A 14,210-nucleotide genomic window follows, 5' to 3' on the forward strand; every position below is an offset into this window, starting at 1 on the left:
AGGACATTATTTGAAAGCTTGCGCTTGCAGTCAGGCGACGGGGCTGAGGGCCAGTTCAGGAAGGACACAAAACACCTACAGGCTGTGCCATGGGCAAGGACACAAACACTTACAGACTGTGCCACGGGCGAGGTGGGGCTCAGTGACAAAGGGAGCTGTCTGCAGGCTGACTGCTAGGCTGCCTCACTGGCACTGAGGCTTGCCTGCGCCTTGATGGCGAAGGTAAGCACAAGTCGAAGCCAGACACACATGGGGTTTCTGTTTTAGCTCATTTCGACGTTTTCTTTTCACCATGTGTGGTGTACAACCAGCACACAAGGTTTTTGCCAATTCTGCTGGGATACAGCTGTGCCTGTTGAGTTAACCTGGGTGGAAAACAGGGGGAAGAGGCTGGTGCTCTGAAATCCAGGCAAAGTTCGTGCAGCCTGGATTCATTCAGCCCTCACAAGATGTGAGGGCCTGCTGCTGCCTGAAAGGACGTATGTGAGAGGTTTTATCTGAGGAACTCAGGACTAGCTGGCCATGTTCCTTTGTATCCAGGTCTATTGTAATGCAGTCTCAAATTAAGGCTATAAAAGCAAAGCCATCTGCATGGAACTTCATGACAATTCAATCTGGATTGGGGAGGACAGGAACTGTGCATAGGAACAACATTTTTCAGTCAGATTTATTAGTTTATAATACATGTTATCAGGCAAGAAGCAATTTACAAGCATCAGCAAGGTTTTAGTTGCTCTCTTAGATATCCCCCAAAGCCCTACAAGACAAACCATCCTTTAATGGAGATAAGTGTTACAAAGGATGCCCTAAGCTTTTAAAAGGTTGAACATTCAGAATTAAGGCTCTAAAGTAAAATATTAAGATCTATGTTAGTTACAGAAAACCACAGGAATAATACCCAGACTTTGACTTTTGCTCATGACATCTTTAGTCTTCGCTCTTCTCTAAGTGTACTATACAAAGCAGCCTTTCTCTGAGCTAGGCCTGGGGAAATTATTCCCACAGAGGGAGGGGTTCTTCTCTGCAGGGAAGACTTACATGCTGAAGAAGAGAGGCATGGAGGGATTGTGTGTGTGTGTGTGTGTGTGTGTGTGTGTGTGTGTGTGCGTGTGTGTTTATGAGCATGCGGAGGTGGATTTCTTCTGCATAGGAGGGATACTTACTTACAGTTGGTGAGACTTACACCTGAGTTCAGAACATCTTCAGCCAGAGGAAACAGAGCTTTCCTAGATGGAGTTTTCCTTTCCTCTGTCCATATTTTGGTTTGGCCCTAGTTCTAGAAAAATGGAAGAGATTGCTATGCCTCACCTTGAATGTCTGGCAACCCCTTGGAGACATTAGATACAAGTATGAGAGGCAGAACATCTCTGTACTAGAGAGCTTTCCGCAAGGCTCAAATTTTGATGAGGCAAAACTAGAGATGTAGTTTGTAGCTATAAGGCAGGGCTATAAAGTACTAAGTGGAGAGGGGGAAAGCCACAAAAGAAGCAAGGCGATGAGGTTAAAGTTGGAAGAAAGAACTAGCTGTGTAACTGGGTAAATGGGACTGAGGACATGTGAGAGGGCTGGGGGATGCCAGAGAAACAAGAGTCATATTGCACAGTGGTAGGGAAAGCAGAGACAAGTGAGCCATCAGGGAGGTGTAGAAGAGAACTTGTGGGCCTCCCTCTATCACCTCCGTGAATTGCAGTCAGGAGATTGTCGAAGTAAAAAGGTACCTGCTTCCAGGGCAAATCTAAGTGAATGTCAGGACTAGGAAGTGGGTGGTCATCTGTAGGTTTTTCCTTCCCATGTGTAGGTTTTTCCTTCCCAAGCCTACCAGTAAGGCCATTTTCAATTGAAACAGAGACACAGGTTTTGGCTGACTCTGCACAGCTCTGTAATACATACATGCTCTCCTCTTAAACGAACACATCCACCAGTGTCCTGCCACAATACTAAATCTGCCTGAAACCCTCTTACAGTGGTTAATCACTTACTTGGATCTTGCTACAGATGCGCTCCTATGACAAGGGTCACATTCCTATCAGCAAAACTAAAGACAGGAAGGTAGTAACATCAAAGACGCAGTTGAATTTTACTTTTAGTTTACAGGTTAGGGTTTATTCTGCCTAACAGGCCTCTTCTAGTTAAAACAAAACAAGAATGCTCCCTCTGCTCTCCAGGGGGAGTGTTAGGATTCGTTATCTCAATGCATTCTAGCTGCCTGTGCATAAACATCCTTTCTCAATGCTTGCTTGTGATGGAAATTGTTTGTTGTGTTTTGCAGGTACCACTTCTGAACCTTCATCTTCTTCTTGCTCTCTCCTTGGCTCTGATTTCCCTTCCACTCTCTTGTGAGCCTTGCTTTTTCTCAAATGCAATGTTTCTCTTTCCCTTCTCTCCTTCATGCCTTCAGGCTGCTAAAAGGCAGGAAAAAAACAGCAGAGAATTAAAAGCAACTCCCACATGAACAAAAAAAACCCTCTCATTGTTTTATTTCACTAGTAATGTATAATAAAATATTCCAGTAACCTACCTCAGCAAGATCATCTTTAATATGATGGGCTTAAATTCAAAGCCTCAGTCAGTCACCCTAAAACTCAGCAAGAGGCAACATGCTTTTGATATTTCTCTGTGTATGGCAGGAGGGTCACCTCCCTGGAGGACTTGAGGGAGGGAACAGACAGGAGGGAAAAGGGAGGGCGCCTGAGATTTCAGCCCAGACTCCATGTTTCTGTTCTTTTACATCTTTGTGTGCCCAAAGGCTGGTCAGTGCTAGCTGCAGAGACCTCACTGAAAACATGTGCTGAAGGTCATGAAGTGTCCTCAAAGCCACGTTTATAAAACAAAAGCAATATGCAGGGAAGGAGATGAAATGGGATTACCTTCCCCCCACTTTTCGTTTAACCTGTGTGGTCATGGTGGTTTGAATTGAACTCACAGAGCTCTGAAAGCAAAAAAATCCCTGCTCCATCTGGAGATACAAATTTAAGCCCACTCTCAAATTTCCTTTCAGATCTCTAACACCTATTGCTTGGTTCTTCAAGATTCTCAAGTCCTTCATGTCATCCCAGACTTCAATAGTGACTGAAAGAATGACAACAATCCGGTCTGCGTGAAAGGTGAATTAACATACAGCCCAGCACACCTCACTGTGGGTTCCGTAAAGGTACCAGAATGGATGTTTTGAAGTGGAACTGAAGCTGTATTTAGTGCACTATGCTCACTATACCTATCGTACAATGATTACAGACTCACAGACTTTCTAGCCGTAGCCACTTTTGAGAACTGATAAATGATAAACCAGACAAGCACTGGTGAGGGTTGGCACATGAGCCAATGTGAAGTTCCAAAGGAAATAAACTCTGAGTAGTTCCTAAAGGGGAAAAAGAAGATTAGAGAATGCACTTAAAATCTTAGCAGTGGCATAACAGAGTTGTCATCACCATAATTCTGCATATTCTTAGATGACTGACCATGCAAGGACTATAATAGTGGGACTGATCATATAATGATGCTGGTTATTGAAAAGAGATTTTTTTTCTTTCTTGTTGCTGCACAGAAGGTCTGCAAGGAGATCTGAGAATTGCTTCTCCATACAGTCTGTCATTGTCAACCAACTGAAAAAAGAAAGATACTTCCTTCTGTTGTTATTTGGTACTAACATCAAGTATTACTCAGGCACAGATTTTTCAATAGTGTGACTGAATTTGATAGTGTTCTTCTGATGCTTCAAAGTGAATTAGGGCTTATTACGCTTTCTTCCACCAGAGATCATGTATCATCATAAAATAAATGTGTTCAAGTGTCATAGAAAAAAGGTTGTTATTGGCTATTTCATCAACACAAACCATACAGAAAATGCCTCAGGACACAATGATGGGGGAAGAAAAGGATTAAATGAGGGGAAAATCCCCTTGCTGGCTGCACACCCTTACAGTGAAAATACGTGGAGCCTCTTAAAGCAATGGCTGAGGCTGCATGGTGACATGGAGGAAAGCAGACGGATGGAGTCCCAAGGGCTAAAGGAGAAGCCTCTCAAACACGTGTCTGCCAGTCTTACAGATAACAGTGTGTATGATTAAACCAGGTCAGCAGCAGTGAGGAAAAGAGCTGGGTGTTACAGCAGAAGTGAAGCAAAACTGGTTTTAATGTTATCATGTTTTGATGGCACAGCTTTAGGAACCTCTGAAAACATTGCCACAGCCAGTGTGGTGTCTCATTTTGAAGATAAACATTTTTTAATAAGTCTAGATGGTAACACAACATCAAGAATTCTCATACTAATGCTACTACTTTAACCTTTAACCTTGTTTGCACTACTGTAAGGACTGCGTAATTTGAGAAGTTCAAGTGAAAATTTATTTGTGCTCTTCCCCCGGCAAAGCCACAGCAATCACACCAGGGATAAAGCTGGCCTGCTTGTTGGGTAGTTTGGGTTTCTTTCTTCTGAAGTGATTTTAAGTTTGTTGTTACCTACCAAAGAAACTGAGCGTTTGTTTTTGAGATGCAATTTCTTTTCAAAGGACTCTGCAAACTCCTGGATGGGGTTGGATCCTGTCTCTGGGCTCTCTGCTGAAGGTGTTCTGGTTGCCTTCCTGTGGCATTTGACATCTTGGTCTTCTTGAAATTCCTTGGAGCCCTTGAGATGGCCTGAAGATGACCCTTTGGTAGAAGCATGAAGTCGAGTTGTATGGAGGGAGGAAAGGCTGGCCTGAAAAGCAAGAGGTCTTTTTTGAGTATTGAATATGAAAGCAGAGAACACAGGTCAGATTCTTTCTCCTGCAGAGCTCTCTCTGAACAGAAGTACAGCACAAAGGCCCTTGCTCACACTCCTGCATCCTTCCTTTTATGTGGAGGAGAATGACACTGCCAAGAGCTTGCTCTCCAGAGGCAGCAGCGGAATTTGCTTTTATTCCTGGCTTTGAGTATCTAAATTTTAGCACTCAAATGAGCATTTTGAATGTAAAGTGTGCTGGGCCCTCTTACTGCCTGCTGACATTAAAAGAAACTGGGACCCTTCAGAACCTCCAAAACTCATAGCACACATCTGGCAGTGGGTTCAAGGCAGGACTCTCAAAAATCAAAGATCCAGCCTTTTGTGGCCCAATGAGCCAGATATGGGGTGTGCCCCACAGGTGCTCCAGATCTTATCAGGTGTTTGAGTTCATTTGAGTGTGACAGCGACCATTTATAGCCCTGCTGTTTCAAACCTTCAGCATGGCCTACTTGCAGACAAGATGCTATATTGTCTAGGTCTGAATTTCCTGCCTGTTTCTTAGGCATGTCTGTCCTGAACTGGTGAGGGAGCACTTTCAGGGCACTGTGGGACACATCCTTATCAGAGAAATGGTAAGAAACAGGCTTCCTACAGTCACATTTGTAGGGCTGAAGTGGGGAGGGAGTAGATAGTTGTTTAGTTTCCATGTGGTTCAATTTTCCCAGGCCTGACCTGCAGATAAAAGCTATTGATCTGCATCAGCTTTGTTCAACTGAATGTCTGTAAAGGAGATTAAACTGATACAGAACTGCTGTGTCCATGGGGTCACCTGTTGGTGATTTCAGAAACAGACCTCTAGAAGAGATGGGTGACCACCATGCAGAGCTGGGCATGGCCCAAACCCCACCAGCTGTTGATGTTTTTCAGTGTGAATAACTGACCATTGATAAGATGGAGGTAGAGAAAATTGTGAGAGAGATGGGAGGTACTAAAAATGAGACCTCCAGGTGTCAGGTGAGGGCACTTCAGGCACGCTTCTGCCTGTTTGAATGTGTACACAGTTTGTGTAAGCCTGGTGCTAAGCCTTCAGTGGCTGAGTAACCCAGAGAAGGTCTGCTGGCTTCAATGGAGCTGTGATTATTTGTAGTAATTGCAGGTCTTTCCCACAGATCCTGAAATGCTTTCTAAGAAAATCCAGGAGAAAACCCTACGTTCAGAGCAGGGTTTGTTGGGGGTGCAGTGGGATAGGTGTGTGTTTGCTTTGGATTTTTTTAACAAACAACAATGGAAAGAACAAACAACTTGGTATAGTGGCCACATGAATCGACAACCCTTGGGTTGCAAGGGAAACATCTCCTCTATACGTTCCCATTTATCCTGGCCCAGATGCTACTATAAATGTATCAGCCCAGCAGGGACCTAGGCAGCGTCCCTCGGAATAATGAGACTGTGCGTCCACGTGGTTGTGGCTTGATGAGAGGTGCTAAAAATAATAAATCTTACACCTGACAGAAGCACCTGATGCTGAAGGGTTTTCAGATCATACAATACTGGTTCAATTTCTTTTCCAGACATAAGCTTACTTCAGTAGCTAGAGTTATGGACTGCCTCTGAGAGCCGTGGTAATGATTTCTGCTGTACTATTTTTGGTTTCAATCCAATCAATAGAGCTGTAATTTCTCTAAGGTCATATTGTATTGTTATTTTAAAAAGCATCAGAGCAATCACATTGTGCTTGAGGGACAGGAGTACTCGTGCCATGTCAAGCTCAATAAGCTAAATGTTGTCTTTGTCATTTTAATAGAAACAACATGTATTGTTTCCTGGAAATAAAAATTCTCACTAAAACATCACTGGTATTTGTTCTTAGAGGGTTTGGGCAAATAAAACAGAAGAACAACTGAAATGAGGGATGGCATTCTATCAGTCCTGTTTTGCAATGTTTGTGAATGGTTTATTTTACTAAGACATTGCTTTTTAATTTCCCTGCACAGATAGAATTGTAGTTAAGCCCTTAACAAAAAGATTGCATTTCACATACTGACATGGCAGCAACAGTCCAGAAAGAGGACAGGCCTTCCTCTGAAATCACATCTGCCTCGGTGGGCTGAGGGTAAAGCTACACATACATATCTACACAATCATATTCCTGTGACTGTGCCCCCTCTCACAGTGCCTTTGCCTGACACACATCACCGACACCAGGACAACATATGCAAGTGTGTCAGCATGTCGCTGTCTGTGGATACAACCCTCCAGAGGACAAGCATGGACATTTCATGGCTTATAACTAGAACAGTATGTTAGTCTTCTTTTATTTAAGACTGACTCTGTGGAGGACTGAAAGAATCTTAAAGTTCAGCAGTTAAGCAGATCTGGTGCTGACTTCAGATAAAATCCATGGGGCTTTCCTCCTGGTTTAATACTTACTGTTTCAATCCTCCCTGATTTAATACATGCATTTAATACACGTTTGGTGCCAAACTGATTGCTTGGTAACACTGTAAATAAGAAAGGCCATAGACTGCTTTAATTTATGCTTCCCCTCCTTGAAGTCTCAGCAGCTGCTGGCAACAGGGATTGCCTCTGTATCTGCACTCTGCTGTCCCTCCCAAAGGTCTCTGAACACAGCCCTGGTATCTGCCCCTGTCCTTGCTCCAGCTGCTGCCTCGTGCCTACATCTGGTGCTTCTTTAGCGAACTCCCCATGGTCTCTGGCTCCTATGATCTGACCTTGAGTGGTCCTTACACTGGAGAAGTGGGGAGGAGGTGAAACAAGGGACAAGGCATGTGAAGGAGGATTGATAAATGCTCCCCTCTGTCAAAATGGGGAATTTCTGCCAAGGCTGGGAAAGCCAGAAGCACCAAGCATGGTCTCAGGGGTTGTTTCTCACTCCCTTGAATACTCCCTTTTTCTGCTTGAGCCTTTCTGTAAAGGCCAGTCATGCTCAGTGCATCTTTGACACAATCTTTTGCTAATTGCTCATCTAAAACACACAAAAAGTATACAGACAAACACACTTCACAAAATTGCTGTCAATACAATTTGCCTATTCTCTTTCTCAATTTCTGTTGGAGACAAGATAATTGCTTCCATCTTTTGGCCTTGATCTGAGGGCTTGCACAGCTGTCAGTAAGAAAATTAATCTTCCATGTGTGAGCAGGAGTGTTCATTGTTTGCTGAAGTTTACACAATGAGCCGAGTACTTCAGGGATATTTTGGAACATATGACATTCAGATGCTGTCCCACAGTTTCCTTACCTTCCAAGAAGCTTACAGCCAAGTATATATTCCTTCAAAGTTTTGGCCTAGGCTCCAACTGATCTGTAGTAACAATATTGTGGTAGATGTTCAGCCTGACGTTAGTTTAAAGTAATTGTTAGTAACTTTGGCAGCCGTTCTGCTCTCACTCTCAGCTGTTTCTTACCAGATTTTCTTCTGTGAGCAGCACTGTCTACTTGAAAATGGATACATTTATAGGGTTGTAAAACTCTTAGCAGTGCTCCTTTGACTCCTATCTTTTCCCCACAACAAAATGACTGGGAAGTAAGAAACTCTCCTGAACCAAAATGATGGAAGATAACTAGAATGTGTCGAGGAATATCATAGCTGGAGGCTTCAAAAAGAGTCTCACAGTTAATGTGTCTGAAGTTTGCCAGGGGAACAAGCTAACTAAAGGAGATGGAAATGGATGACTTAGTTGTTCTCAGGCAGTTTTCACATTCACTGTTGGCCCATAACAACATACACAACTCTGACATTTTCCAGGGGAGTGGAGTTGTAAGTTTTAGGTTGTCTTGCCAGTGACCCAGTGACAGATGAATATAATTTTGTGTTCCCCTCTGCCAAATGGGATTGACAGTAGCAAAAGCATTTTGCAGAGATCCTCTCGGTAATGTCTGTGACGTATACTAAGATATTGGGGGGGGGTGAAATGAAAATTGTTGTTAGTTTGGGAGTTATTCTACAAAACTTTATCCATATTTTGAGGGGCTCTACCATGACAGGATGCCACAGGACTTTACTATTGTGTTTGAGTTGAGAGTGGTGGCCTGAATGTCTTTCTACAGAACAGGAAAAACTACAAAGGCCAACATACCAGTTAGGAGCTGAAAGCCATTTCCAGCGTTATGCAGAACCACCTTTTGTGCCATACTGACGTATCAAAAGGGTCCTGGTGCAGGTGCAGCTGCTATGGGCAGGACTGCACTACAGCTGACGGCCGTGCTGTTTTGGCAGCACCATTGTATCTGCACAAGGAACTTTTGCCAGCAGCTGTGTCAGTCAGAACCTGCTGACTTGATTTTCAGCCACACAATGGAGTTATCTCCATTTACATCTCTGAGACAGAAGAAAGGGTATGCTGTGATCTGCTGCAGAAGAGATGCAGTCTAATCTCAGTTAGTATTCCTCCTGATTAACAGTGCTGTTCTGATAAAATGAAGACAATATTTCACTAACACTGAGAAGCATTTTGAATCTTGGATTAGTTATAATTTGTAACAGGTGTGTAAAAAACCACACCTCTGGGTGCAACAGCAAGTTGTTCCTCTCAACAAGGAGATGCTCTTTCTGAAGGTATTTCTAAGGAATTATTAGTGCCCGTTTGTTTAACATATAGATTTGGTTTAAGACAACATGTTTTGGTGCTCTTTACTACCAACTAGTCAGAGATTTTCAAATACAGAAGTTTCATCTCAGAATTTATCCCCGAATCATAAAATCCCCCAGCAAATCTTTCCTTCTTGTTTCTCCAGTTAATTTCTGTCACTGAGAAATAAAGCAGTTCAAAGTTCTCTCTCTTGTATAATACAACTGGAGAAATTTATGTGGAGCATTAATGTGAAAGCCAGACAATAATTTTAGTTCGTTGAACAGTAATGTCAAAAGTCACAGTCTGTCAGCTAACTTAATCCACGTTCTAGGTATAGATTCAGGGATGCAACTACAGCAAAGTATTTTAATAGCTGTTAGCTAAGCATTTAAATAGATTTTGAACAAACTGAATACAAGAACATGCTTCAAATGAACTGTATGGGTACATACACAAATACACTCACAAATATACACAAAGATGTGTTCAGCAGCTTGCTGAATGGAGAGCGATTTAAAGTACATTCTTACACTTAGGCCTGTATTGGGGCCTAAAGAAATCACAGATGCATAGATCTCTGAAGGACAAAATTAAAATACAGTAAAATTAATTTAAAAACCCCATTAATAAGCGTTCTGTTTTCAAGCATTCTGACGGAATCCATCAGCAAAACTGTAGCTCAGAGTCTGCCTTGCAATCTGTGACCAAGGTGAAACACAACTGTAAGTAATAAATGTGGCTAATCAGTTCAAAACTAAGGAAAGAAGGTCACCTCTCCAGCCTGTCCTGAGTACAAGGAGGGAGGAGGTGGGTTTGGTCTGTTTGGTTTTACTTGGCTAAATTTTTTGAAAACAAAAAATCCCACAGCTTAGAATATGACAGGTCCAGTAGAGAACTGGCAAGGTGAAAATATAGCATGACAGAAAAAAATGTTTGGAAAAGATTGGCTGTTTCTCCCCAATATAATTAACATTTGCTTTTTCAGGGCTTTAATGATCTAAGGATATAAGTGAAAAATGGTTTGTAAGGAAACACAGTATCTTTGGCAAGCCAGCTGATGTAGGTGGAAAAAAGAGACAGATTTGGACCACCTAAATGTTCTTTTAGAGCTGCAATAAAAGCAGCAGTCTTCAAATAAAGGACAGATTGTGAACAGCTGTTTTAAATTTATTTTGATAATTGGTTAGACAGTTGTGCTGCCTTAAAAATCTGGTTCTGTGTGTGAAACCTGCTCCTTTCCTATTTTGTTCATTTAAGAACATTGAATGTACTTCTATCTTAAAAATCTTACTTCACAGTATAATTAGCTTTGCTATGTGTTGCATCGTTATTTTCAGAGTCAAATGTTTTATACCAGGAGGGGCTGCATCCTCCAGCTTAAATTAGAAGTTACACCTGCAAGCACACAACTTCCTGGAGACAGTATAGGTGCAGAATTAGAGCCAAACTCTATGAACATGGACGAGGTTATATAGTTTTACACATGAGAACAGTCTCATTAAAGACAATGTTTATTTATGTCAGCTGCTAAAATGTTTTCTACCTCTTCCAGGTCATGTTGAGCCCAGAACAACACTGTAATACATATCTATGCCATTATTCCACCCTTCTCCTCACATTTCTGGTCCTATTGTCACTTGGAATTTGCCTGGAGGCCTGACCCTGGCAAGTTCAAAATACAACTAGCAGCTGCAAGTTGGAACTGAACTTGCTTGGCAAGGTGTACCCCACTCGCCCTCACACATCTCTAGGGCAATGCCCCTGGGGGTGACACTTAACTTTATACATAAGCCACACATGCACAGAGAGGAAACTGCACACAGCTCTTACCGGAAGGGAGGCTCTCCTTTCACTAAAGAGCCGTGTCTGACGTTTCTTGTGGCCTCTACCCTCTTTCTCATCCATCAAGTTGTGGCCCCAGAAGCTGCTCATCCATTTTGCAAAGGAAATATCATCATCCTCTTCATATTCCATGTACAGACACTCCAAACTTGGGGGGGTCTCCCAACACGACAAGGAAAAGCAAGGTCAAATGCCACCACCAAGCCAGCAGCCTCCCACTGTTCAGCCAACAAGACGAAGCAGAGATGTGGTTTCAAAAGGTCTTTCTGCACTCCATCCCCCAAAACCTGTCCCCACTGCAGCCCTGGGCACTGTGTAAACACAAAGTCAATCCTTTCTCATCTCTCTTCAACAAGGTTTCTTTCAACCTTTCCATTGCAGCAATGTCCAATATGACACTGCCGCAGGGGGCTGGTGGGAAGGGAAATGTGTTGGCTACTCCCTGCATGTTGCTGTTGAGTGCACCAGCTGTCAATACCGATGGAGAAATGCCCACAGTTACATGCCTGGGAGGTGTGTACATGAACCCAAATTAGGCTTGTGATTTTGAGATGCAGAATTGACATATTGATGGTGGTCAGAAACTGGCACAGCTGCTTGCAGAGGCCTAACTGGCTCTGTGGGAGGGAGGGCAAATGGCCCACTCTTCCTGTGCTGCCCTCCCTCCTTGACTTCTGTGGTCTCTGCTCTTCCTTAGGTATTCAGGAAACGTGGTTTGTATAAGAAATCCCCCCCTGAAGAAACTACTTGTTTGGTTTTGGTTTATGACAGCCAGTGTGGACTTGCATTAGCTGCTTTTCACCAGAGTCATTTCATTGGCCCTGCCAGGGTTATGGGAGGCCCTGCCTCACATGGAGGCACACAGAGTAAAAATGCATCTGATTCCTCCTTGACAGCCCTCTGTGCAAGCCATATAGGCTGGGGACTGTTTTCTGAGCCTGAGTGTCTAGGCTGGTCACAACTGTCCTACATGGTGCTTGTGCTGTGGATCTCCTCAAGGCTGCATGTACTGCACTGTGGCTGTAACACTTTGTTGTAACTTTTGTGTCTTTTTTATTTCAAAATATCTGATATAACATGAAAACTGTTGTGGCCCATGAAATTGTTGTCTATAAAGTATGAAACTGGAATATGTCTTACCTACCTTGGGACATTACCAGAAGGACAAGGAGGAGGGTTTGAGGGTGCAGAGCCTGTTGGGATAGTGTTGGAAGACTGCACTGGAAGAAGTCCCTGGTGTGTGCTGGGTAGCTAGATGTTCTTCTAGGCATTGCTCTGGAGATGTTATTGGCCTTGGCCAAAAGTATGCCAAGAAGCTTGCTGGCAATTTAGCATTATGAAGAATCAGTGGTCCATACAGATCATCAATACAGATGTAGTAACAAAACTCCAGTTTCATTCATGTGGGTGTAGGTGTGAGGTTTAAGTACAATACTCCGATGCAGGACTCTTCCTTCTGAATAACAGGGGTGCAGGGACCAACTGGGTGTAGAGGCCTATGTGCTTGAGTTTTACCTTGTCCAGGGCAGACAAGACCATGATTAGGACAAGGACCTGGGTGCCCGGATGGCATATCCACAGATGTTGGGTGTCAGAGCTCAGAGATCCCGCTGGACCTACAGCGGGCTGCTGTCCTGGCAGAGGCAGAGAGGGACAGGAGTGAGAGGAATACCTGCAAAACAGGACAGTAAAGACACCTGAAGCAATAAAAAGGATGTGTAGGCTGACTCTCCAGGTGGGGAAGAACACTCCTGGCAATATTTTGACAGCCTAAATTTGATTTACATCCTTGAGGCTACCTATGTGTACAGGCAAGGTACACCTGAAGGCCTGTGCCAGCTGATAGGAAGCATCGCGTGGGTAATTCAGGCTGTCCCAGTCGGGAGCTATCAGCCTGTTGATAAATATTTTCTATTTTATGGTTCAAGTTTCTTCTTCTCTGACACGTGAGACAGAACTGCAGCCTGTCATGTGGAGTAGGAAATGCTTCTGCCATGCTGAGACAGGTGACAGGGAAAAGTGGGAGAGGCTGTCCCACACTTTTGGCAAAATCTGCTTACATAAATAATAATAATCCATTACTTAAGGGAGACCCAGCTCAAGCTTTTTACTACCAGACACAAAGATATATTGACTCATAGTCCAGCAGGGCAAATTTTACTTGGACTACTGAGGTATTTGTTTTGGAATCTTCCTGTTGTTTTTATTGTCAGTCCTTTTTTCCTTCAGTGCAGTATGTGTCTTCACACATATTCCTTCCAATTCCTTCCCGCCCACAATGAAATGTCTAGGTATGAGATTATTAGTGCTATTTGAGTATCAAAATGTATCAAAGATGACTCATCTCCATCCTCAGCCAAGGGCTCCAGAGAAGTAAGTGGAGACAGAAACCTAAGTTTCCTCTGCCTACAGGTGTGGATGCTGAGTAGGCACAGACACATACAACATACATAAAATTACAGTATTGCCTATTTATGTTTATGACAGATTCAATTAATAACTAAACAACAAAAAAAAAAAAAAAAGAAAAAAAGAAAAACGGCATTTATAACAAGTCTAATTTTGCTTCAAAATGTTCCAGTACAAAGTCGTAGAAACTTTGCATCAGTCCTGCATGTTAGCAGTGCAGAAACTCCTCACGTGCAAAATTAACCTGGACCTAAAGATAGACTCCGACCTTTTTAGTCTCGGATTGATCAGGTCCTTAAGCCCGGAGCGAGGCCGTACCTTGCACGCCCCACGGCCCCGGGGCACCCTCACCGGTCCTGCGTGTTAGCGGTCCAGAGCCCCCTCCTGCACAAGATTAACGAGGACCTAAGGACAGACTCAGACCTTTTAGTCCCGGGCTGATGGGGTATTAAAGCCCGGAGTCAGGCGGCTCTGTGTCCTCCTCTGACCCGGGGCGGTCTCGGACGGCTGCGGTTGCACCGCCGGGCCGGAGGGAGGCGCTGCCGCACCGGAAGTGATGTGTTGATCCGCGGTGTCCCGGCATGCCCCGCGTGTCCGGTGCCCCCTCCCCTCCCTTGCCCTGCCCGGGCGGCGGTGTGAGCGCGTCATGGCCGCCTCGAAGCC

The 14,210-nt window shown here is 43.8% G+C and overlaps 1 protein-coding gene across 6 annotated transcripts; it reads right to left on the bottom strand.

Moving 5' to 3' along the window:
• Nucleotides 1-1,107: 1,107 nt before the first annotated feature.
• Nucleotides 1,108-14,076, bottom strand: LNP1 (leukemia NUP98 fusion partner 1). Of its 6 annotated transcripts, none has more exons than XM_026854145.1 (5): nucleotides 13,971-14,076; nucleotides 12,654-12,810; nucleotides 11,127-11,356; nucleotides 4,463-4,696; nucleotides 1,108-2,402 (listed from the first exon to the last, which is right to left on the bottom strand). In XM_026854145.1, exons 3-5 carry the CDS (start codon nucleotides 11,268-11,270, stop codon nucleotides 2,199-2,201), a joined length of 582 nt encoding a protein of 193 aa, XP_026709946.1. In that variant the 5' UTR covers nucleotides 11,271-11,356; nucleotides 12,654-12,810; nucleotides 13,971-14,076; the 3' UTR covers nucleotides 1,108-2,198. The 6 variants fall into 6 exon arrangements, with proteins under 6 accessions (XP_026709946.1, XP_026709102.1, XP_026710773.1 ...); XM_026853301.1 differs by having other exon boundaries at nucleotides 11,127-11,361; XM_026855816.1 differs by lacking the exons at nucleotides 12,654-12,810; nucleotides 13,971-14,076 and adding an exon at nucleotides 3,241-3,358 and having other exon boundaries at nucleotides 2,291-2,402; nucleotides 11,127-11,473.
• Nucleotides 14,077-14,210: the final 134 nt, after the last annotated feature.

This window comes from Athene cunicularia (genome assembly GCF_003259725.1).
Source record: "Athene cunicularia isolate RWA chromosome 1 unlocalized genomic scaffold, athCun1 chr1_part1, whole genome shotgun sequence".
Classification (NCBI taxonomy): domain Eukaryota; kingdom Metazoa; phylum Chordata; class Aves; order Strigiformes; family Strigidae; genus Athene; species Athene cunicularia.

Excerpts from the sequence above, each read along its gene's own strand:
- LNP1 (XM_026854145.1), bottom strand. The coding sequence starts at position 11,270 with ATGGAATATGAAGAGGATGATGATATTTCCTTTGCAAAATGGATGAGC. Across the intron at positions 4,697-11,126 it reads AAAGGAGAGCCTCCCTTCCG|GCCAGCCTTTCCTCCCTCCA; the intron begins GTAAGAGCTGTG and ends CTTGCTTTTCAG. Across the intron at positions 2,403-4,462 it reads ACAAACGCTCAGTTTCTTTG|CAGCCTGAAGGCATGAAGGA; the intron begins GTAGGTAACAAC and ends CCTGCCTTTTAG.